Source organism: Xenopus laevis, chromosome 4L (genome assembly GCF_017654675.1).
Source record: "Xenopus laevis strain J_2021 chromosome 4L, Xenopus_laevis_v10.1, whole genome shotgun sequence".
NCBI classification, from domain to species: Eukaryota; Metazoa; Chordata; class Amphibia; order Anura; family Pipidae; genus Xenopus; species Xenopus laevis.
The window spans coordinates 143,287,552-143,310,441 of record NC_054377.1 but is presented as its reverse complement, the minus strand read 5'-3'; the positions used below and the strand labels follow the sequence as shown (position 1 = coordinate 143,310,441).

General features: G+C 40.5%; 1 protein-coding gene across 3 annotated transcripts in view; it reads right to left on the bottom strand.

Annotated features, from left to right (window-relative positions):
• The window catches only part of eogt.L (EGF domain-specific O-linked N-acetylglucosamine (GlcNAc) transferase L homeolog), a 39,972-nt gene that overhangs the window by 13,505 nt on the left and 3,577 nt on the right, over positions 1–22,890 (bottom strand). For 2 of the 3 annotated variants that reach the window (XR_001935153.2, NM_001092088.1), the window contains 9 exon segments: positions 19,705–19,923; positions 18,636–18,736; positions 17,480–17,588; positions 17,004–17,098; positions 14,711–14,815; positions 8,877–8,983; positions 8,195–8,298; positions 2,038–2,130; positions 1,007–1,078 (listed from right to left, as the gene is read on the bottom strand). Coding sequence is in view for 2 of the 3 variants with exons in the window: in NM_001092088.1 (NP_001085557.1) it covers positions 1,007–1,078; positions 2,038–2,130; positions 8,195–8,298; positions 8,877–8,983; positions 14,711–14,815; positions 17,004–17,098; positions 17,480–17,588; positions 18,636–18,736; positions 19,705–19,908 (990 nt within the window). In the remaining variant the exon portion in view is untranslated. 3 annotated transcript variants of the gene reach the window in all.

The following is a 22,890-nucleotide window of genomic DNA, read 5'->3' as shown; positions in this document are numbered from 1 at the left end:
ATAAAAAATGAAAACCAATTGCAAATTGTCTCAGAATATCACTCTCTACATCATACTAACAGTTAATTTAAAGAGGAACAACCCCTTTAAAGGTAAACCATTAAAGGCTCACATTTTCTACCGACCCCAAAAACCTCGACCATCTACTTGTGACCACTAGAGGTGCCGTTGCTCCGGCTGCTTACAGAGAACGGTCTGTCTGTTTGTCTTGGCAGAGGCAAGCCATGTGGCAGCTGTCAGTGAGTTACACTGTAAATGGACATTTTTGGAAACAAAATGTTAAGGGTAGTAACAGGTTCTGCTCGAATTCTGTACTGTTTAAAGGAGAACTAAAGCCTAACTAAAGAAGTAACTAGAAATGTTGTACATGATGTTTTGTTTTTCTGTACCAGCCCAAGGCAACCACAGCCTTTTAGCAGTAAAGATCTGTGTCTCCAAAGATGCCCCAGTAGCTCCCCATCTTCTTTTCTGCTGATTCACTGCACATGCTCTGTGCTGCTGTCACTTACTGAGCTTAGGGACCCACTCACAATATACAGTACACATAGAATAGAAATGTCACTATATAAGGCTGATTAGTAATTAATACAGATAATTACTACATGGCAGCACAGAAACCAGTGCAATTAGCATCAGAATTTAATAATCAACAAACCTGTAGCATCAGCTTATATTACAGCCAGGGAAGCTCATTTTCTGCTGGATAATTAGTGACGAGCCCTAAGCTTAGCTTCTCAACAGCCAATCAGAGCCCACTGAGCATGTGAGTTGTCACAGACACTTTCCAAGATGGTGACCCCCTGTGACAAGTTTGAAGTCCTGGATCATTGCTGCTATTGACAAGCTCAAACTTTAGCCTCGTGCAATAAGTTCACTATATAAAATATGGTATCTTTAGCCATATTTATTTTTAGGGTTTAGTTCTCCTTTAAGGGGAAACGAACAGAAAACTAAACCTTATAGAAAGACCTATATCTAAGACAATAGACTGAAAGAAGCATCTTACCAACGGAGTGTTGTAGAACAGACCGTATCTCATCCGGGGGAGCAATGCAAACACTGCGTCTTTAAAGCACACCTGAAATACACAGAGACAAATCAACAGCAGCTTTTCCAACATAAAAATCCAGGGGTCTTGGGGGCACCAACATGTTCAGACTGTTCATTAGGAGACGGGGCTTGAACAGTATGGAGTCAACTATTGGCCCAGGAACACACTCAACTGCCGTGCAGCAGACACTCATTTTGAAGTTGATTTTCTTTATCTAATTTTAATTGTTTGCATTTAATCCTGCATCTCTCTGGGGTCAGCGACGCCCAGCAACCTGGTAGCCAGGTTCATTATGATAAGAACTGATGAAATTCTGAACTTTCTCAAACGAAAAGCTAACTACCCCTTTAAAGGGGCGGTTCACCTTTAAGTAAACTTTTAGTATGAAATAGAATGGTCAATTCTAAGCAATTATAATTATTTGCCTTTTTCTTCTGACTCTTTCCAGCTTTCAAATGGGCGTCGCTGACCCCATCTAAAAACAAATGCTCTGTAAGGCTACACATTTATTGTTATTTTTTTTTTTATTTCTCATCTTTCTACTAAGGTACTCTCCTATTCATTTTCCAGTCTCTTATTCTAATCGGTGCATGGTTGCTAGGGGAATTTGGACCCTAGCAACCAGACTGCTGAAATTGCAAACTGGAGAGCTGCTGAATAAAAAGCTAAATAACTCAAAAACCTTAAATAATAAAAAACTAAAACCAATTTCACTCTCTACATCATACTGATAGTTAACTCAACGTTGAACAACCGCTTTAAAGGCTCAAGGGCAAAACGTAAGGCATTTATATATTTATTTTTGGCTGAAACTTTGCATTTCCTCTGCTGTTTTAGGGCAAATACAACATGAAGTTCTTGTATAGGGGCTTCCACCCCAAGCCTATCTGAAGCAGTAACGAGGCACCTACCCAACTGTTCCTCTGAGATCCCCCATCTCCATGTCCCCCCTCCACCAATGATGGAGATTGTCTGGTGCTACTTACCCTTTTATTATCATAGGCTTTCAGATGAGTGATTTCATAGTCTGTGAAAGCCTTCCACGTGTCGCTGAACAGATCACCATATCCATACACACTCTGCACAGAAAGAAAGAATTACAGACATTACCCAGAATCTGGGGGACCAGTGAATACTAATTAACCAAAGACAACGTCTCCCTCTCATGCCTTACATTCTACTTTTGGCCAGAGAAACACTGGAATTGGCATTTGTTTCATAAAAAAATATATGAGGGCGGGACTGGGCCAGTAGGACAACGGGGAAAAACATGGTGGGCCAAGTGGGATTCCGCCAGGAGCTGGAGCTTGCAGATGGGGTGGGGGCCCAGAAACGCCAGTCTGATACTGAGAATATCTGATTTTCCCAATAGTACCTCCTTCCTCTCCAGAACTTCCTTCCTCTCCAGAACAAGTCCAAAGAAGAATGTCTGGTAGGGATGTAGAGGTTGGTAAATTCTAGTTGGGGTAGTACTCTAGGTAGAGCTGCCAATTTTCTAGGTACATATACATAGTACAGGTTTGGGACCTGTTATCCAAAATGCTCGGGACCTGGGGTTTTCCGGATAACGGATCTTTCTGTAATGTGTATCTCCATACATTAAAACAATATCAAATAGTTTAGGGGGAATCCAATTTGCCAGTCCACACAGGGCAACCGAAGCTCCAAGGTCTTGTCATACCAAAGGCACCACAAAAATTTAGCCAAAAACAATATCCCAGAAGCTACTAAATATAAAATTCAAAAAAAAAGTTAACATCGTATAAAATGGTACATGCTGACCCTCCAATAATCCGCTCAAAAAATGAACCCTGGGAACCCGTTATCCTGAAAGCTCCGAATTATTTAAAGCCTGTCTCCCATAGACTCCATTGTAATCAAATACAGTAATCCAATTTTTTAAAAAAAGATTTACTTTTTCTCTGTAATAATAAAACAATAGCTTGTACTTGATCCCAACTAAAGGTGGCCATACACGGAGCCATCCGCGATGTCGCCAAACGAGCGTATCTCTCCCCGATATGCCCACCTTGAGGTGGGCAATATCAGGCTGATCCGATCGTGGGCCCTAGGGCCCAACGATCGGATCCTAATGAATAGTAATGAGCGGTCGGATCGCGGGACCACATCAACGAATAGATGCGTCTGCGATACGTCGGGATTTTTCATCCCATCGGCAGCTTTTATCGGCCCGTGTATGGCCACCTTAAAACATAATTAATCCTTATTGGAGACAAAACCAGCCTATTAGGTTTATTTAATGTTTACTTGATTTTCTAGTAGACTTGGGATATGATGATCCAAATTACAGATCCGTTATCTAGAAAACCCCAGGTCCCGAGCATTTTGGATAACAGGTCCTATACCAGTATAAGTATGAGACCTGTTATCCAGAATGCTTGGGATCTGGGGATTTTCAGATAATGGATCTTTCCTTAATTTGGATCTTCATACCTTAAGTCTACTAGAAAATCATGTAAACATTAAATAAACCCAATAGGCTGGTTTTGCCTCCAATAAGGATTAATTATATCTTAGTTGGGATCAAGTACAAGCTACTGTTATTGACTGGAGTCAATGGGAGACAGCCTTTCCATAATTCTGAGCTTTTTGGATAATGGGTTTCCGGATAACGGATCTCATACCTGTATAGCACTTCTGAGCCCCAAGTAAGAGGGTCATACAGGTATGGGACCTGTTATCCAAAATGCTCGGGACCTTGGGTTTTCCTAATAAGGGATCTCTCTGTAATTTGGATCTTCATACCTTAAGACTACTAGAAAATCAGGCAAACATTAAATAAACCCAATAGGCTGGTTTTGCTTCCAATAAGGAATAATTATATCTTAGTTGGGATCAAGTACAAGCTACTGTTTTATTATTACACAGAAAAAGGAAATCATTTTTAAAATTTTGCATTATTTGGATAAAATGGAGTCTATGGGAGACGGCCTGCCCGTAATTCTGAGCTGGATAATAGGTTTCTGGATAACAGATCCCATACCTGTACTAGAATGCAAAATTAGAACAGAAAACCAGAATTTCTTATTACGTCCCCCGCCTACATGAACAGAGTGATTGTACTGTATATATACAGCCAGTGGAATATCACTGTGACGTTGGTTTGGATAAAAATAAACAGAGAAGGGGGGGAGGAAATCCTAAATTAGTGCGACTGTGAAAGTGAGATAAGATTCCTAATTCTTACACATCCTGCCAGATGGGACACGCCAGCACCCAGCAGCACCCGGCCCCAGTCCCACTGATGTATTAGACACATAAAGAACATTGTCTTGTGATACAAAGCCCCTGCCCCAGTTGTATAAAAATAAAACTCCCAGCCAGCGACTCGCAGTCCACCTGTTCTTTAATCTCCACGGGGAAATATTCTCTATTTATGATTTAAAAATCTGGACATTCTACCCTAGAATGGCAAATAGGCAAAATGACTATAACAGATAAGTGATCTGGAAGCCCCAAAAGCCTAACCAGATAAGCGTTAGGCATCCTATGTTAAAGGAGAACTAAAGCCTAACTAAAGAAGTAGCTAGAAATGTTGTACATTATGTTTTGTGCTTCTGTACCAGCCCAAGGCAACCACAGCCCTTTAGCAGTAAAGATCTGTGTCTCCAAAGATGCCCCAGTAGCTCCCCATCTTCTTTTCTGCTGATTCACTGCACATGCTCTGTGCTGCTGTCACTTACTGAGCTTAGGGACCCACTCACAATATACAGTACACATAGAATACAAATGTCACAATATAAGGCTGATTAGTAATTAATACACATAATTACTAGGGATGCACCGAATCCACTATTTTGGAACCCCCGAATCCTTCATGAAAGATTCCGCCGAATACCGAACCGAATCCGGACCCTAATTTGCATATACTAATTAGGGGTGGGAATGGGAAAAACATTTTTACTTCCTTGTTTTGTGACAAAAAGTCACACGATTTCCCTCCCTGCCCCTAATTTGCATATGCAAACTAGGATTCGGTTCGGCTGGGCAGAAGGATTCGGCCGAATCCGAATCCTGCTGAAAAAGGCCGAATCCCAAACCGAATCCTGGATTCGGTGCATCCCTAATAATTATTACATGGCAGCACAGAATCCAGTGCAATCAGCATCAGAATGCTCTGTGCTGCTGTCACTTACTGAGCTTAGGGACCCACTCACAATATACAGTACACATAGAATAGAAATGTCACAATATAAGGCTGATTAGTCATTAATACTGATAATTACTACATGGCAGCACAGAAACCAGTGCAATTAGCATCAGAATTTAATAATCAGCAAACCTGTAGCATCAGCTTATATTACAGGGGAAGCTCATTTTCTGCTGGATAATTAGTGACGAGCCCTAAGCTTAGCTTCTCAACAGCCAATCAGAGCCCACTGAGCATGTGAGTGTCACAGACACTTTCCAAGATGGTGACCCCCTGTGACAAGTTTGAAGTCCTGGATCATTGCTGCTATTGACAAGATGAAACTTTAGCCTCGTGCAATAAGTTCACTATATAAAATATGCCATTTTTAGCCATGTTCATCTTTAGGGTTCAGTTCTCCTTTAATACTCCTGCCTCCTCAGTACAATACAGTTCCAAAGGGGCACATTATACTTTGCAATGTCCCTGGGAGCAGAGAGACCACAAGTTCTTAGGGAGCCGAGAAACAGACAGGGAGAGGGCAGGTGAGCCTGGGAGACTGTTACTAAAATAACCCTGTATTTTTAGGTGAAGGTGCAGGGAATCCTGATAAAAAGGGTCACAGAATCTGTTCCCAGAGCCACTTGGCATGTGACCAACCTGTTTCGATAACTGAGTCACAAACAGGAGATGCTGCTTCCTGTTCTCACGATAAAAAAATGCGTCATTATTCATATTCTCCCACCATTCCCATATGTGGCCAGATTGCTGTTTGACCAGAAACCTAAAAATGCCAAATATATCATATATATATAGATCTGCTTCACTTGTTGCAAATTGCTTCTACCTTACAGCTACAACTTATACAACTAACTAACTAACAAATAATACACCTAACAATCAAAGTGTCCCACTTAAAGGGATCCTGTCATCGGAAAACATGTTTTTTTCAAAACGCATCAGTTAATAGTGCTACTCCAGCAGAATTCTGCACTGAAATCCATTTCTCAAAAGAGCAAACTGATTTTTTTATATTCAATTTTGAAATCTGACATGGGGCTAGACATTTTGTCAATTTCCCAGCTGCCCCTGGTCATGTGACTTGTGCCTGCACTTTAGGAGAGAAATGCTTTCTGGCAGGCTGCTGTTTTTCCTTCTCAATGTAACTGAATGTGTCTCAGTGGGACCTGGATTTTACTATTGAGTGTTGTTCTTAGATCTGCCAGGCAGCTGTTATCTTGTGTTAGGGAGCTGTTATCTGGTTACCTTCCCATTGTTATTTTGTTTGGCTGCTGGGGGGAAAAAGGGATGGGGTGATATCACTCCAACTTGCAGTACAGCAGTAAAGAGTGATTGAAGTTTATCAGAGCACAAGTCACATGACTTGGGGCAGCTGGGAAATTGACAATATGTATAGCCCCATGTCAGATTTCAAAATTGAATATAAAAAAATCTGTTTGCTCTTTTGAGAAATGGATTTCAGGGCAGAATTCTGCTGGAGCAGCAATATTAACAGATTCATTATGACCATATCCCTTTAAACTTTCATGTAGAATCAATGGTGCATTTAAACAAACACACACACATATAATACATAAGACCCATGAATAGTGATGAACGAATTTATTTGCCAGGCATGGATTTCACCACATGCGATTTTTTTCTGTGAAACTGCGTCAAAAATTTGCTGCGAAAAAATTTGCTGCGGCAAAAAAGTTGCTAGTGTAAAAATTTAGTGCGGAAACATTTTTTTGACGCCCACTAACTTTAATGCATTTGCACAAAAAAAGTCTCCAAGACAAAATTCTCGCTAAGAATTTTATTTTGACGCCCATTGACTTTAATGCATTTGAAGTGAGAAAAAATTGACGCGCATAAAACAATTTTGACGCCCATTGATTTCAATGCATTTTACGCCGTTTCATGTACTTTTTCAGAGTTTCACTAATTTTTCGGGGGCTCGGACAAATCCAAAATAGTGGATTCTGTGCATCCCTTCCATCTATCTCTCTCTCTCTCAGTTATCTATTTATTTATTTATCTATCTCTCTCTCTTTCTCTCTATCATCTATCTATCTATCTATCTATCTATCTATCTATCTATCTATCTATCTATCTATCTATCTATCTACCTTCCTATCTATTTATCTCTCTATCTATTCTCTATATTTCTCTCTCTCTCTCTCTCTCTCTCTCTCTCTCTATCTATCTATCTCTCAAAAACTTGTGGAGTCTAAGTGATTTTGGGTTTCTGGAGTAGGAGGTACCATAAACTGGAGTTTGGAGTAGAAGGATTTATGTATCGACTCCACAGCCCCGGCAGCCCATTCAGCATACAGCCACCCGGTGTTATATTATAATTATATTATAATAGTGTATATAATATTACAATAGTTGACAGAGTAAACACAGTAACCCTCTATACTAAGCTAAACTGCCTGCACTTGGTTGTTTTTTCTCCCTGGAAACTGCTTAATACAGCGATTAACTATGAGATTCTTACTATAACAGCTTTAGATTGGACGAGAAGCAGCCATTCCACTAAGAATATCTCAATGCTTTCTTGTGCTTAGCTCATTACGTAGCAACTGATAGGCAGGCTGGTTTAAAGAGACTGCATTCTGGGAAATTCTGCCATTGTCATCCAGTAAAAAAGAGCAGCGCTGAGACAAAGCACTCCTGTACTCCTGTCATCACTCGTAATGTTATTTAATCTGCAACAAACTTCAGTTGAGCAAATTTTTCTGCTGGACAAGTCATCCCATGCTATTAGCCTTATACATTACAAGATGTGAGTGGACTATGAAAGAGAGACAGCTGATGCTACAGAGACTGCCGGTAGCCATTGCAAATGGTGCTACTGGCCTCAGGTGGCTACTGTATTCACTGGGGGCTGACTCCATAGTTACCGGCTGCTTCAGTCTGGATATAAGAAGTCATGAGTAGAACTAGACTGTATCCACACACACACACACATATATATATATACTTACTGTGGTCCACATAACAATGTTGATGTCAGTGCTGAAAGAATTGTTGACGTGCTGGGTGATATAAAGATTGACAAAATCACAGAAGTGGTGATACATATTCACACCTGTAAGTGCACAAACACAGCACAGTTACTGGCATGTTATTTACTTCCAGATTCATCTCATCAGTGTTCCACGTGATATCTAGTTATCCTGCAATCTCAGTCATTTGCTTTAATTCCAACACAGTGGCCCCAGCAAAGTAGGAAACAGTGGCCCAGCAAAGTATGAAACAGTGGCCTCAGCAAAGTAGGAAACAGTGGCCCAGCAAAGTATGAAACAGTGGCCCCAGCAAAGTAGGAAGCAGTGGCCCAGCAAAGTAGGAAACAGTGGCCCCAGCAAAGTAGGAAACAGTGGCCCCAGCAATAGTGGACACACCCCTAAGTTTGGGGTCTTATTTTTTAAGAGGATAAGGGGGCAATCTATGTCACAGGCAGATGAAACAATGTAGCAGAAGGTTTATCGGCATGAACTCATTGATGACAAACATACCCATGAAAGAAACACACATCGTGACTATATGGACACAGTAAGGGCAGAAAATTGTGATGCCAAGTGACTGAGATAAGAAATATTTACTCATGCGCCTACAGTACACGGTGTTTATGGCAAAAGACAGGAATAATATACAATATTTGCTCACCTGCATCCAGTTTCATGAAGTAGGTCGGCTTCTCTATGATGATATCACAATGGGCATCTTCTATAGGCTTAAACTTAAAGGAGCTGTACGACTGCAACTCTGCAAACCTAGAGAGGTAAAAAAGAATGTCGCTAAAGGGGAAGACATGGCAAATACAGTGGTGTAGCTAGATATTAATGGGCCCACAGCTAATTTTTCAGGCACCCAAAATGTCTAGAAGTTGACCTGCTTTACTAATGTTTATTTAACTTCTATATGAATGTTGGGCTTTATAGGGCCCCTATACCTGGCAGCAGTCCTGGACTGGGAGTCAAAATAGGCCCTGCCATTCCAAGTACACAGAGGCCCAAATAGCCCCCCACCAGCCCAAACAGCCCCCTATATTGTACTTTTCTATTGAACCATACAGCAGCCCCTCTGGCATTTGCCAGAACCCACAGATTGCCAGTCCGGGCCTGCCTGGCAGGGCCGCCATCAGGGGGGGGGACAAGGAGGACAAGTGTCCCAGGCCCGGGGCTGAAGGGGAGCCCGGCTGTGCTGCACTTTTCGAAGAGCCGGGCCCCCCCTTGGGCGATCCGCAGCTGTCCCGAAGAGGCAGAATGCGGAAGTGCCGAACATACAAAGTCCTAAGCAGTGGAAAGACCCGAAGTCACAAAAGGAGCCGACACTGAAGTCCTGAAGCCACGAGTTCAATTCTACTGACACCAATGTGGGTTTTTTTTAATTCCCTGGCCACCAATGTTTTATTTCAATAATCTATAGGCCCCTGCCACCAATTTTTCTTTTAAAAAATATTTTATGGGGCCCCAATTTTTTTTTAAAAAATAATTTTTGGGGCCCCAATTTTTTTTTAACTTGTAAGGGGGGTCCTGGCGCCAATGTTTTTTTAACTCCTGGGCAAATGAATATCTCCCCAGCAGAGGATTACAGCCTCTAGTGCATTCCCTATACGTTTGCAAAATACATAAGCGTGTGACCTACCATGCTATTTCCCTTGAGTGTAGAGTATAAGGGGAAAGGTTTTTTTTATTAGTAAGCAGAACATGCAGTGTCTTCAAATAACAATAACAGTCTTTTTAAATACACGTCTTAGTGTTTCCCTTAGAAGACAGAACAGTATTGGGCCATAATGTTTGTGCTATTTATCTTCTGAATCACTGGTTGCTAGGGTAAGCAACCTTAGTAACCACTCATGGACAAGTAGGAATACAGCGCAATAAATAACTCCATGCTAAGAAGGAATGCCTTTTGTAACACATTATATATATATATATATATATATATATATATATATATATATATATATATATATATATTATATATATACAGGTATGGGACCTGTTATCCAGAATGCTCGGGACCTGGGGTTTTTTGGATAACAAGACTATCTGTAATTTGGATCTTCAGACCGGATACCTAAAAAAAAAAATATATATATATATACACACACACACCGCCTTCCCTGATTGTGATGCTGATTACTGGCTGATTTCTCATTTCTATGGGAGACGCACAGGCTCAGTGACTCAGTGTTATTACTCGCCCCTAGTCCAGAGATGAGGAGACGGATGATGTCCAAAATAAAACCTATTTAAGTAGGTATTGATTGCATACAGAGCTCTTCACAGTAATATCATTGTTCCTTTAGTGAGACAGAATGTGATTGGCGGATCTGAGTGCAGTCGCTGCGCTGGTTACGGACTCTCTCCTCCGTGGTGTCCTGAATCCCTAAAGACCATTGATTAATAAGAATTGATTTTTTTTTTCCCCTTCTTTCATTTGGTCTTATAAGATTTTTTTTTGTGTGTGTGGGTGATAGAGAGCTGCTTTATCTCACACAAGTTCCCCTGCAGCTTAACATTCAGTATGAATTTCTCCTTTCTATTTCCACACTAGAACATCTGGCAGTTGCTGTTAAGGGCTTCAGCACACGGGCAGATTCAGGGAGATTTAGTCGCCTGGTGATTTAACGGCTCTTTTTCGGGGCGACAATCTCCCCAAACTGTCTTCCCCCTGCTAAAAATGAAAAAATGCCTGCAGCAATGCACTCGCTGTGCTTTGATTTCCGAAGTCGCCCGAAGTTTCCTCGTGAGGCAACTTCGGAAACCGTAGCGCCGCGAGTGCCAAGAGTAAATTTGGTTGCTGAAAGATATAAATTCTGCCAACACGGACAATGGCGAATCCACAGAACAATTTGTAGCAGCTTTGAGAGAGCTGGTTGTTACCTGTGACTTTGGGAATCTAACAGATGAAATGCTAAGAGACCTAATAGTGGAAAAAACAAACTCACCTCACATTAGAGAGAGACTGCTCCTAGAGCAGGATTTATCCCTTGCAAAGGCTATTACAGTTGCTAGCCAAATTGAAACAGCAGTGGCAGAGGCTAAAACTCTCAGTCAGGGAACTGCTGGGAATGTACAGACTGTGAATTCAGCACTGTGGCCTAGTCACGCTGTAGACAGTTTACTTGTACAGGTCCTTGGCAACTGGGGGCCCAGAAAATTCTGTTGTACAGGGCCCCGCAAATTCTGATAGGGGGCCCAGGGTGCACGGTCGGTACCTACTGCAGGAAGATTAGGCAGCCAGACAAGGCAAGGCCTGTGCATCTCTAAAAAAGCGACAAGCACACATGAGCATTGCCTGACTGCCTAATCTTCCACCAGCAGCTGCAACCGTCCCGACCAGACCCAGGTCCAACAATGCATAAAAAAACTATTTTTTTTAAAGAAAATAAGAAATTGAAAAAGCTAGACGGGCCCCTAGGCTATAGTTTAGGGTAGCCTATTTATTAATCTGCCCCTGTTTATAGCCAGAAAGAAACAAGCACGCACTCCTGGAGCCAATGGATGAAGTTAAAATAGTTAAAAATCTATAGGACGTGTATTTTTTAGTTATATGGAATAAACCTCTGTTTTAACTTCATCGGCTGGCTCCAGGAGTGTGTGCTCGTTTCTTTCCAGGTTGTATCCTCACCTTAAACTACGGGTTTGGGGCACGGCACCCGAGCCATCTGCCGTCATTGGTGAGTGCAAATTTAGCTGATTTTATCTTCATTCATTTAATTGTACAGACTGTGTCCGAAGGTGACGGACCTGGGGTTCACACACCCGGGTCATCTTCTCCATCGGGTGAGCTGCAGTGCAACTTTATTAGCAGCTTTATACTTAATGCTCAGAGTTTTTATGTTTCTGTGCTAATATTTCAATAGGCTAGTTTTACACTTTTTAGGGATTAGAGCTGAAATAAAACCTATTTCAGCTCTATTTAAACGTTGTAATAAATTTTTTCTTTTGCACATTACAAGCACTGTGAGTGCAGTTTTTTCAACATTTTGTTATACATAATACCACTAACCTGCACCCAGGCAGTTGGTCTTATTACATGAGTGCTCCAGCTTGACGAATAATATATATATATATATATATATATATATATATATATATATATATATATATATATATATATATATATATATATATATATATATATATATATATATATTATATATATAAATCCATCAGTAGAAAGCAGCGCACACTGGAATTTTTAAAAGTTTAATTTATTTATCAAAATTTTAAAAAATTTTACATGTAAAATTTTTTAAAATTTTGATAAATAAATTAAACTTTTAAAAATTCCAGTGTGCGCTGCTTTCTACTGATGGATTTCTGAATAATTGACACGGCAGCAGCACCTGGTACTTCATCATTCGAAGGTGTGCGAGAGACTAATTTTGTTTTTATATATATATATATATATATATATATATATATATATATATATATATATATATATATATATATATATATATATATATATATATATATATATATATAAATATTACCCTGTTTTTAGCTCCAAGTATCAAGCAGAGTATTTACACTCCCCTGCCCTCCAAAAATGTCTATAGAGACCATGTCAACACCACCAGCAGATTTATGAATACTAAGGATGCACCGAATCTACTATTTGGATTCGGCCAAACCCCTGAATCCTTCATGAAAGATTCCGCCGAATACCGAACCGAATCCTAATTTACATATGCAAATTAGGGGTGCGAAGGGGAAAACATTTTTTACTTGTTTTGTGACAAAAAGTCACCCGATTTCCCTCCCCGCCCGTAATTTGCATATGCAAATAAGGATTTGGATTCAATGCTGAAAAAGGCCGAATCCCAAACCGAATCCTGGATTCGGCACATCCCTAATGAATACATGGATACATTAGCCTGTGAGTGTATGAGGATCCAACAAAACCTCCCTTCTCTGCACACCTATAAAAACAAGGGGGCGGCCATACTGTGTGCCCCACTGAGAGAATGTGACAGATTTCCCTTCCACTTGCAATTAGGAGCTGACATTCTAGCCTATTACTCACACTAGCTTCACCTGTCCTTCAAATATGAGAAAACGTCAATGTTTCGAGTAGGAAAAAAAATTGCAGCTTTCTTAAATTACAATCAGGGAGGTTTAAAAAAAAAAAAAAAAGGAAATTAAAAAATCAAAATCGCCCCAAAACCTCACATTTCTTCTGCACGTCGCTTACTCAGCCTTCAACCCACACAATCAATAAGTGCTCCCACCAAACGCCAACTGCTTCCATTGATTTTGTCCCTGTCCCTGCAAAGTAATTCATTAGTCCCTTTGCTTTCAGGCTTTGAGCGGGTGTTTAATTACCGCCGTTGTCTTTCTTACAAGGGAACGATGGTGGAAATCACAATGAGGTCGGCAGGAATATAATAGAAAGGAAAATAATGAGATTGAAGAAGAGTCGTCCGATTTGACTATAGGGATGATAAACCCTCTCATTCTTTTTATTGTCTCTGGTCTAAATATTTAGATTTATTTGGTGGGTCAAAGAAGAGGTTATCGTCCAATTTAGGGTTTATTTAAAGGGATACTGTCATGGGAGAACATGTTTTTTTCAAAAGGCATCAGTTAATAGTGCTGCTCCAGCAGAATTCTGCACTGAAACCCATTTTCCAAAAGAGCAAACAGATTTTTTTTATATTTTGAAATCTGACATGGGGCTAGACATATTGTCAGTTTCCCAGCTGCCCCCAGTCATGTGACTTGTGCTCTGATAAACTTCCGTCACTCTTTACTGCTGTACTGCAAGTACCCCCCCCAGCAGCCTAGCAACGAAACAATGGGAAGATAACCAGATGGCAGCTCCCTAACACAAGATAACAGCTGCCTGGTAGATCTAAAAACAAAACTCAATAGTAAAAGCCCCACTGAGACTGATTCAGTTACATTGAGTAGGAGAAATTACCTGCCAGAAAGTAGCTCCATCCTAAAGTGCAGGCACAAGTCACATGAATGGGGGCAGCTGGGAAACTGACAAAATGTCTAGCCCCATGTCAGATTTCAAAATTGAATATAAAAAAATCTGTTTGCTCTTTTGAGAAATGGATTTCAGTGCAGAAGTCTGCTGGAGCAGCACTATTAACTGATGTTTTTTGGAAAAAATATGTTTTCCCATGACAGTATCCCTTTAACAGCTAAACAAGTTTGGTAAAACTTTTAACGTAAAACAATTCCAGGAGTATTTTCTTTTCATTTCCATCCAAGGTATGGTCTCATTTTTATTCTATACATTAATTATTTTATGCTCTGAGTATTAATTTGTATTATTTCTAAATTTGGAATTCGAAATTCTGTGATAACTTTTTGTTTAGAACTAAAAACTTTTATGGCATTTCATTATAACTTTCTGTTATAACTAATTTGTTGTTTGATTATAAAGATGTAACATCTGTCCTCATCTCGTACTTGTTTATGAAACTAATAAACATATTGAGAGAGAGAAGAGGAGTCGTCTATGGAACGTACCAAGATTGCAGGGGGCTCTTCCAAGCTCCTTGGGACAATAACGCCTGTTTGTCAAGGTCACAGTGTCCTCCGATTTCCCCTTCCTGCAGGAAGTCTTCCTTAAAACTTTGGGGGAAGAGAATGAATGTTATTCATTGTTCTGGTTTATTGTACTGAGGGTCAAAGCAATGTTTCTTGCAATTTAATCTGAATAGGAAGAGACATGGAGCACCGAACCTGTCCGACCATAGAACCGACTAATATCCATTATATATACAGATGTTGGCCGGGAAGCCTGAAAATCTCACTTTGTTTCATACAATTTTTTCAGTACCTGTACGGCCTTTGGTGAGCCAAAACTCCTGAAAGATGCTGACGGTTATGGGCTTATGTAATAAGAGCAGTAACCTATAGCATTTACAGTAGGGATGCACCGAATCCAGAATTCGGTTCGGGATCCAGCCTTTTTCAGCAGGATTCAGATTCAGCTGAATCCTTCTGCCCGGCCGAACCAAATCCGAATCCTAATTTAAATATGCAAATTAAGGGCAGGAGGGAAATTGCGTGACTTTTTGTCACAAAACAAGGAAGTAAAAAATGTTCTCCCCTTCCCACCCCTAATTTACATATGCAAATTAGGATTCAGATTCGGTTCTGTATTCAGATGAATCTTTCGCAAAGGATTACGGAGTTTGGCTAAATCCAAAATAGTGGATTCCATGCATCCCTAATTTATAGGTCACCTGTTTAAAAGGAAACACCTTATTGATTGCCGCTCCGAGGCCTTTTATTACATATGGGGGTTAGGGTTTAACAATGACTTGACTTTCAGTTTGTACGGTTTTCTGACCCAAGTCTTGATTATCCGTCTGTCTAAGGTTTCAGGGAACACCCAAGAACGAGGGGGCTTTTCTATAGGCAACAGACACTTAAAAGAGTGGTTGACCTTTAAAGGGGAACAGCATACTGAAATAAGAAACTTTTTAAATACAATCAATTAAATATTCTGCATTGTTTCTGAAATAATCAAGTTTATCTTCACTATTCCTCTCTCAGCATGTTTCTGTTCATTCTGTCTTCATGGAATCAGTTATTTGAGTGAGCTCTAATACATCTGCTAGGAAAGGGATTTGATTTGATATCCATTGGGCAGGTTTAAAATAATGGAGGACTGCGTCAGCATGTTGTGTTTCTCTCCCAATGGGTCAGCATAGGCCCCCATTGTGATCCAATAACTGGCCTGGGTGGAATGATCATATCTTCTTGATTTAGCACAGCCTATAGGCGTCCAAAGCAGGTAAAGATGTGCTTATTAGATACTAAGCCCCAGTACAAAACCCTATAGCAACCAAGTGAATATTATTATATAATTATATATTAATGGCACCTCTCCTGAATTGGATCCTGTTCTGGATACAGAACTCGGGCGACTCATCCACTGCAGAAGGCTACTATCGTCATTCAGCTACATTTTAGGGCCCCTTAGAACCGGTGTCATGGCTGTAGGTATTAGTGAGCAGAAATTATTCTCTATTACATACAAGTGATTCCTGTAAATCCCAAGCTGAGCCAGAGGGATTTGCCCCATTTTTAAAGCCAGCTACAGTAGAGTCTTGCGTGGGTCCATTTTTTGGAACCTGTACCCGACCCGAACCCGCAAGCTGTAATCCGCAACCCGGACCTGCAACCCGCATTCTTACCCGCTTGGACCCGCTACCTGACCCACAAGTACCTTATCCGCAACCCGAAACCTGCGACCCGCTGACCATCAAGAATCAGGAAGTGCTGTCATTGTAAACCGGAAGTGACATCATCAGAAGTATGCATGATCAGAAAAAAGGAGTAAAAATCGCTATTGAGAAGACCCACGGCCCGACGAGGGTCTATACCCGCACATGAAACTTCTACCCACAACCCGCAGGGTACCGCAGGACTCTAAGCTATAGTACAAAAAAATATATATCAAAGATATATATATCCAAAGGCTCAATAAAAAAATATTTATTAAAGTTGACATTAAAGATGGTACATACTGACCCCACATGGCCCACCTTACGCATTTTATACCCTCTGGTAAGAGACACCTATGAGTACCGGAGGGTATGAAACGCGTAAGGTGGGCCATGTGGGGTCAGTATGTACCCTTTTTAATGTGAACTTTAATAAATATTATTTATTTTTCCTATAATTGAGCCTTGGGACATATATCTTTAATACATATATTTTTTGTACATTAGTGAGCAGAAAGCAAACCATTTTTGCAGTCAGTAAGTATTGCAGAAAAACTATTCTATAGACAATCGGTGCTACAAACTTTTCTTGTCCTCTCCTTGGATGTCTCAGGTCCAGGTAAAGGTTTGTGGCTCTGCAGTGCTGGAGGTTTTGGGAACAGGCCAACATGGAATCTCCCTAAGGAAAAAATACATAAAAAGAATCATTTATATAACAATAAGAGCACATCTAGCAGCTATTTGGCTCAAAAAGAAAAAAGTTAACGGGTGGCAAACAGTATTTGGGCCAAAATAAATATTGTGATTTATTCTGGTTGGATAAAGCCGGTCCCATATCACATAGTACACACTATACACCTCACACATATACAGAACATCACGTTAACTGTAAGACTGAATGTATAAACCTGGTTTATCGCTTAACTGTACGGGGCGACTTTGGAAGAACAGAAAGTCCCGCCGATTGTCACATGTATCTAACCCCTCATTCTGTTTTACCTCCCAAATAAGTTGCCCCATTCTCTGTCCGTTTTGCCCATGCAATACCCTCACTCCTTACCTGTTCTTGGGGGCGGCATAATATCTGAGTTTCAGCCAATCTCTCTTTCACATAACCAAAGTCTGCTTGTCTCCAGAACACTTGCTGGGACTCCTCTATAGTCTTAGCCCTGCCGGAAGCACATAATATAATATAATGTATAATATAATAACTAAACTATTAGTCTTTTAACCCCACTGATTGCCCTTCCCAACAACAGATTTGCTCAGCAGGGAGTAGTGGGGGGTGAACTGGTTATCCCATTCATTGTGGTAGAGATACAGGTAAACACATCATTTTGGACTCAATTTATATACAGGTATGGGACCTGTTATCCAGAATGCTCGGGACCTGGGGTTCTCCAAGTCTTCTGCCGATATCGGTCAGCTCATCTCCCACCATACACACCGAATATCGTACGAAAATGTGTTTTGTACAATATTATCAGTGCGTCTTTGGCCACCTTAAAGGACCAGTAACATAAAAAAAAATTAGTTTGTACATAACGGAAAAAAAAACCACCAAGACACATTTAACTTTAAAGTCTTTATTAAGAAATAACTTACTAATACTCTGATTGCGCTTACGGTTGACACCTGGCCGGTAAAAATTATGGTTTATCCCAATGTTATTAATATGGAAAAAAGATAAATATATAGGAAGGCCGGTATTTTCTTTCCAGAAAGGGTGGCAACCCAACTTGCGCTGCTCTTCAGAAAAGGAGACAGGGTGACGATCCATCGTATCTCCTATACAAGGCACAGTGGAGAAATCGAGTGCCACACCATGGACAAATTTGTTTTACATTTTTTTTTATGTTACTGGTCCTTTAAGTCTACTAGAAAATCATGTAAACATGAAATAAAAGTGAAATAAACCCAATAGGCTGGTTTTGCCTCCAATAAGGATTAATTATATCTTAGTTGGGATCAAGTACAAGCTACTGTTTTATTATTACACAGAAAAAGTCTATGGGAGACGGCCTTTCCATAAATTCTAACGGGTTTCCGAATAAAACATCCCATACCTGTATCACCCAGGAACACTGTAGACACATGAATCTCTGCCCTTATCAGCTGGGTAGTTCTCCCATTATACTACCTGGTGAGCAAACCTGCTGGGTATATACTGAATGTTTCTCCTTCTAAAACCAAAGGAAAAAGGGCTAAAAACTTACCAACCAAAGTCAACCTGGTCACACACTGGATAACCAAATCTGTGGCCCTCGGCGCACGTCTTCTCATAACCCCAGCAGGAATTTAGATTCTGTAGGTGTTGCTACAAAATAAAACAAACCACTGGTGTGTGTGTGTATATATATATATATATATATATATATATATATATATATATATATATATATATCATATCATATATATAAATATCATATAGTCAGGACAAATGCTGATATACATGCCATGGGCCCCGGAAAAGAAAAGCATGTGGCCCAGTGTGCATAGAGAATATATAAAGGGGAGGCAGGTGCAAAAAAACTTTATTTTACATTTTCCAAACACAGACACAATCCTGATGCGTTTTGTGCTGTTAAAGGACATTTACTCAGTGAATTAAAGGGGTTGTTCACCTTTAAATTAACTGTTAGTATGATGTAGAGCAGGGTTCCCCAACCTTTAGAACCCGTGAGCAACGTTCAGAAGTAAAAGGAGTTGGGGAGCAACACAAGCATGAAAAATGTTCTTGGGGTGCCAAATGAGGGCTGTGATTGGTCATTTGGTAGCCCCTATGTGGACTGTCAACCTACATTGAGGCTCTGTTTGGCAGTACACCTGGTTTTTATACAACCAAAACTTGCCTCCAAGCCTGGAATTTAAAAATAAGCACCTGCTTTGAGGCCACTGGAAGCAACATCCAAGGTGTTGGAGAGCAACATGGTTGGGGATCACTGATGTAGAGAGTGATATTCTGAGACAATTTGCAAGTGGTTTTCATTTTATATTATTTGTGGTTTTGGAGTTATTTAGCCTTTTAGTCAGTTTGCAGTTTCAGCAATGTGGTTGCTAGGGTCCCAATTACCCTAGCAACCATGCATTGATTTGAATAAGAGACTGGAATATGGATATGAGAGACCTGAATAGAAAGAGGAATAATAAAAAGTAGCAATAACAATATATTTGTAGCCTAAAAGAGCATTTGTTTTTAGATGGGGTCAGTGACCCTCATTTGAAAGCTGGAAAGAGAAAGAGTGAGAAAAAGAAGGAAAATAATTAGAAAACGAATAAACGTACTTTATAGGGACAGTGCAGATCCTGGAGACAGAGTGCAGCGACGTGCCTGTTACTGTGCAGATAATAAGGAATATGATCATCGGGCAAGTGAATTTTCCTGTAATTGTACAACTGGGCAGATCCATTGTTGGCGGCAGAACCAACCTCGTTTTCGCAGCTGAAATGGATTATGTGGAGGAGCAGTACCAACCGCAGGGGCACCATGGCATCCGGCCCTTTCTGTAATATAAAAGAGCAGCCCATCAGTTTCAGTCTGGTTTCCCCCTGAACTAGGGATGCACCAAATCCACTATTTTGGATTCGGCCAAACCCCCGAATCCTTCACGAGAGATTCGGCCGAATCCCGAACCAAATCCTGGATTCGGTGCATCCCTACCCTGAACCCTATTCCTACTATCACTGCCCCGGATTGTAACAGGCTTCTGACTCTGCTAATGGGAATAATGGAGGCAATACAGAAAATGATGATTAAATGAACACATAAACAGATATGGGATCAGTTATCTGGAAACCCATTGTCCAGAAAGCTCAGAATTACGAGAAGGTCGTCTCCCATAGACTCCATTTCATCCAAATAACCCACATTTTTCAAAATGATTTCCCTTTCCTCTGTAATAATAAAACAGTCGCTTTTACTTGATCCCAACTAAGATATAATTAATCCTTATTGGAAGCAAAACCAGCCTATTGTGTTTATTTAATGTTTACATGATTTTCTAGTAGACTTAAGGAATGAAGATCCATTATCCGTAAAATCCCAGGTCCTGAGCATTCCGGATTACAGGTCCCATACCTGTACCTTCAACCTGAAAACAACATCCAAGTAAAAGCGCCCTATCAGTACAAGTATGGGATCCGTTGTCCGGAAACCTGGAAAGCTCCGAATTACAGGATCTCCCATACACTTCATCACTTACACAAAACGCATTTTTAAAAATGATACATTTTAAAAATAAAATAGTACCTTGTGCCCTATCAGGTTTAATTAACGTTTCAATGATTCTTTTTAGGAGACTTAAGGTATGGAGATCCAAACTACGGAAACATCCCTTATTTGAAAAACCCCAGGTCCTGAGCATTCTGGATAACAGGTCCCATACCTGTATAGCACAAGGGGCTGCAGAAAACCCAGTAAATAACTGCCACTTTGTATGGGGGGGGAGTATTTCCCGTTAAGAAGTGTGACTATGGAAATGGGCACGGCCGTGTCTGGGGCGTCGGAGCAAACCCAGATATTTACAACTCAGCTGAACACCCACCTCCTCTCTGGTCTCTGGCACACAGAACCCAAGCAATGCCATAAAGTAAAATAGTCTCAAAATTCTTATTATAATATAACATCCATTTCATCTAAAATTATGAACTTTTAAAGGGTCTGTTCCCCTTTAAATTAACTATTAGTAGGATGTAGAGAAGGATATTCTGAGACAATTTGCAATTGGTTTCCATTTTTTAATTATTTGTGGCTTTTGAGTTATTTAGCTTTTTATTCGGCAGCTCTGCAATTTGCAGTTTCAGTCATCTGGTTGCTAGAGTCCTAACCATGCATTGATTTGAATAAGCTACTGGAATGTTAATAGGAGAGGGACTGAAATAAAGAGCCTTACAGATCATTTGTTTTTAGATGGGGTCAGTGACCCCCATTTGAGCGATGGAAAAAGTCAGAAGGCGGCTAATAATTTGAAATCTATAAAAAAAAAAAAAATGCCTAGAATAAGCCTCTCTATAACATACTGAAAGTTGACTTAAGGGAGCCACCCCTTTTGGGTCAGGGCACACACTCAGATTCGGGGAGATTAGTCGCCCGGCAACAAAACTCCTCTTCTATGGGGCGACTAATCTCCCCGAACTGCCTCCCGCCGGCTAGAAATTGCCGACGGGATGGCACTCAGATCTCTTTGATTTCCGAAGTCGCCCGGTTTCCTCATCCCGCCGCCGATTTACATTCTTGCCGGGCGACTAATCTCCCCGAATCTGAGTGTGTGCCCTGACCCTTAAAGGAGAACTAAACTCTAAAAATTAATCGGGCTAAAAATGTCATATTTTATATAGTGAGCTTATTGCACCAGCCTAAAGTTTTAGCTTGTCAATAGCAGCAATGATCCAGGACTTCAAACTTGTCACAGGGGGTCACCATCTTGGAAAGTGTCTGTGACACTCACATGCTCAGTGGGCTCTGATTGGCTGTTGAGAAGCTAAGCTTAGGGCTCGTCACTAATTATCAGCAGAAAATGAGCTTCCCTGGCTGTAATATAAGCTGATGCTACAGGTTTGCTGATTATTAAATTCTAATGCTAATTGCACTGGTTTCTGTGCTGCCATGTAATAATTATGTGTATTAATTACTAATCAGCCTTATATTGTGACATTTCTATTCTATGTGTACTGTATATTGTGAGTGGGTCCCTAAGCTCAGTAAGTGACAGCAGCACAGAGCATGTGCAGTGAATCAGCAGAAAAGAAGATGGGGAGCTACTGGGGCATCTTTGGAGACACAGATCTTTACTGCTAAAGGGCTGTGGTTGCCTTGGGCTGGTACAGAAACACAAAACATAATGTACAACATTTCTAGCTACTTCTTTAGTTAGGCTTTAATTCTCCTTTAAAGACTTACATACTCTACTTCTATTAAAATAGCAGGTAAAGTTGAAAAAAGTCCATCAAGTTTAAGCTTTTTGATTAAGTGACAGTCGTCTAACTGGCAGCTGCTCCAGAGGAAGGAATAAAATCCCATCTGAAGCCTCTCCAATTTGACACCCAGGAGGGCAATCGGATCAGGCCCTGGATTAAGAAAGAGTTAATTTGAGTGACCTTGTAACCCTTGCTTGAAATTTTGAAATGAACAAATGTATCTGCCACTATCACTACTTTGGGAAGAGAATTCCACAATTTCCCAGCGGTATTGAACCCTTTTGCACAGACAGAACCTTACATTAAAATGGACCCAATACAGAACCCCATTAAGAACCCTACCCCACCAGCCTCTGCTGTGAGACCCCTGCCCAAGTCCCTAATGACTAATAAGCACATTTGCTTGATATGATCGGCCCATCATAAAGCCGTGCAGATTCCTCTTTATAATCCCACTATCCGGAATATAATCTGGGATCTGATCCCTTAACAAACCGAACAATTTGCCCACAACAGATGTCAGACTTACTGGCATATCACCACTGTCAGTTATCA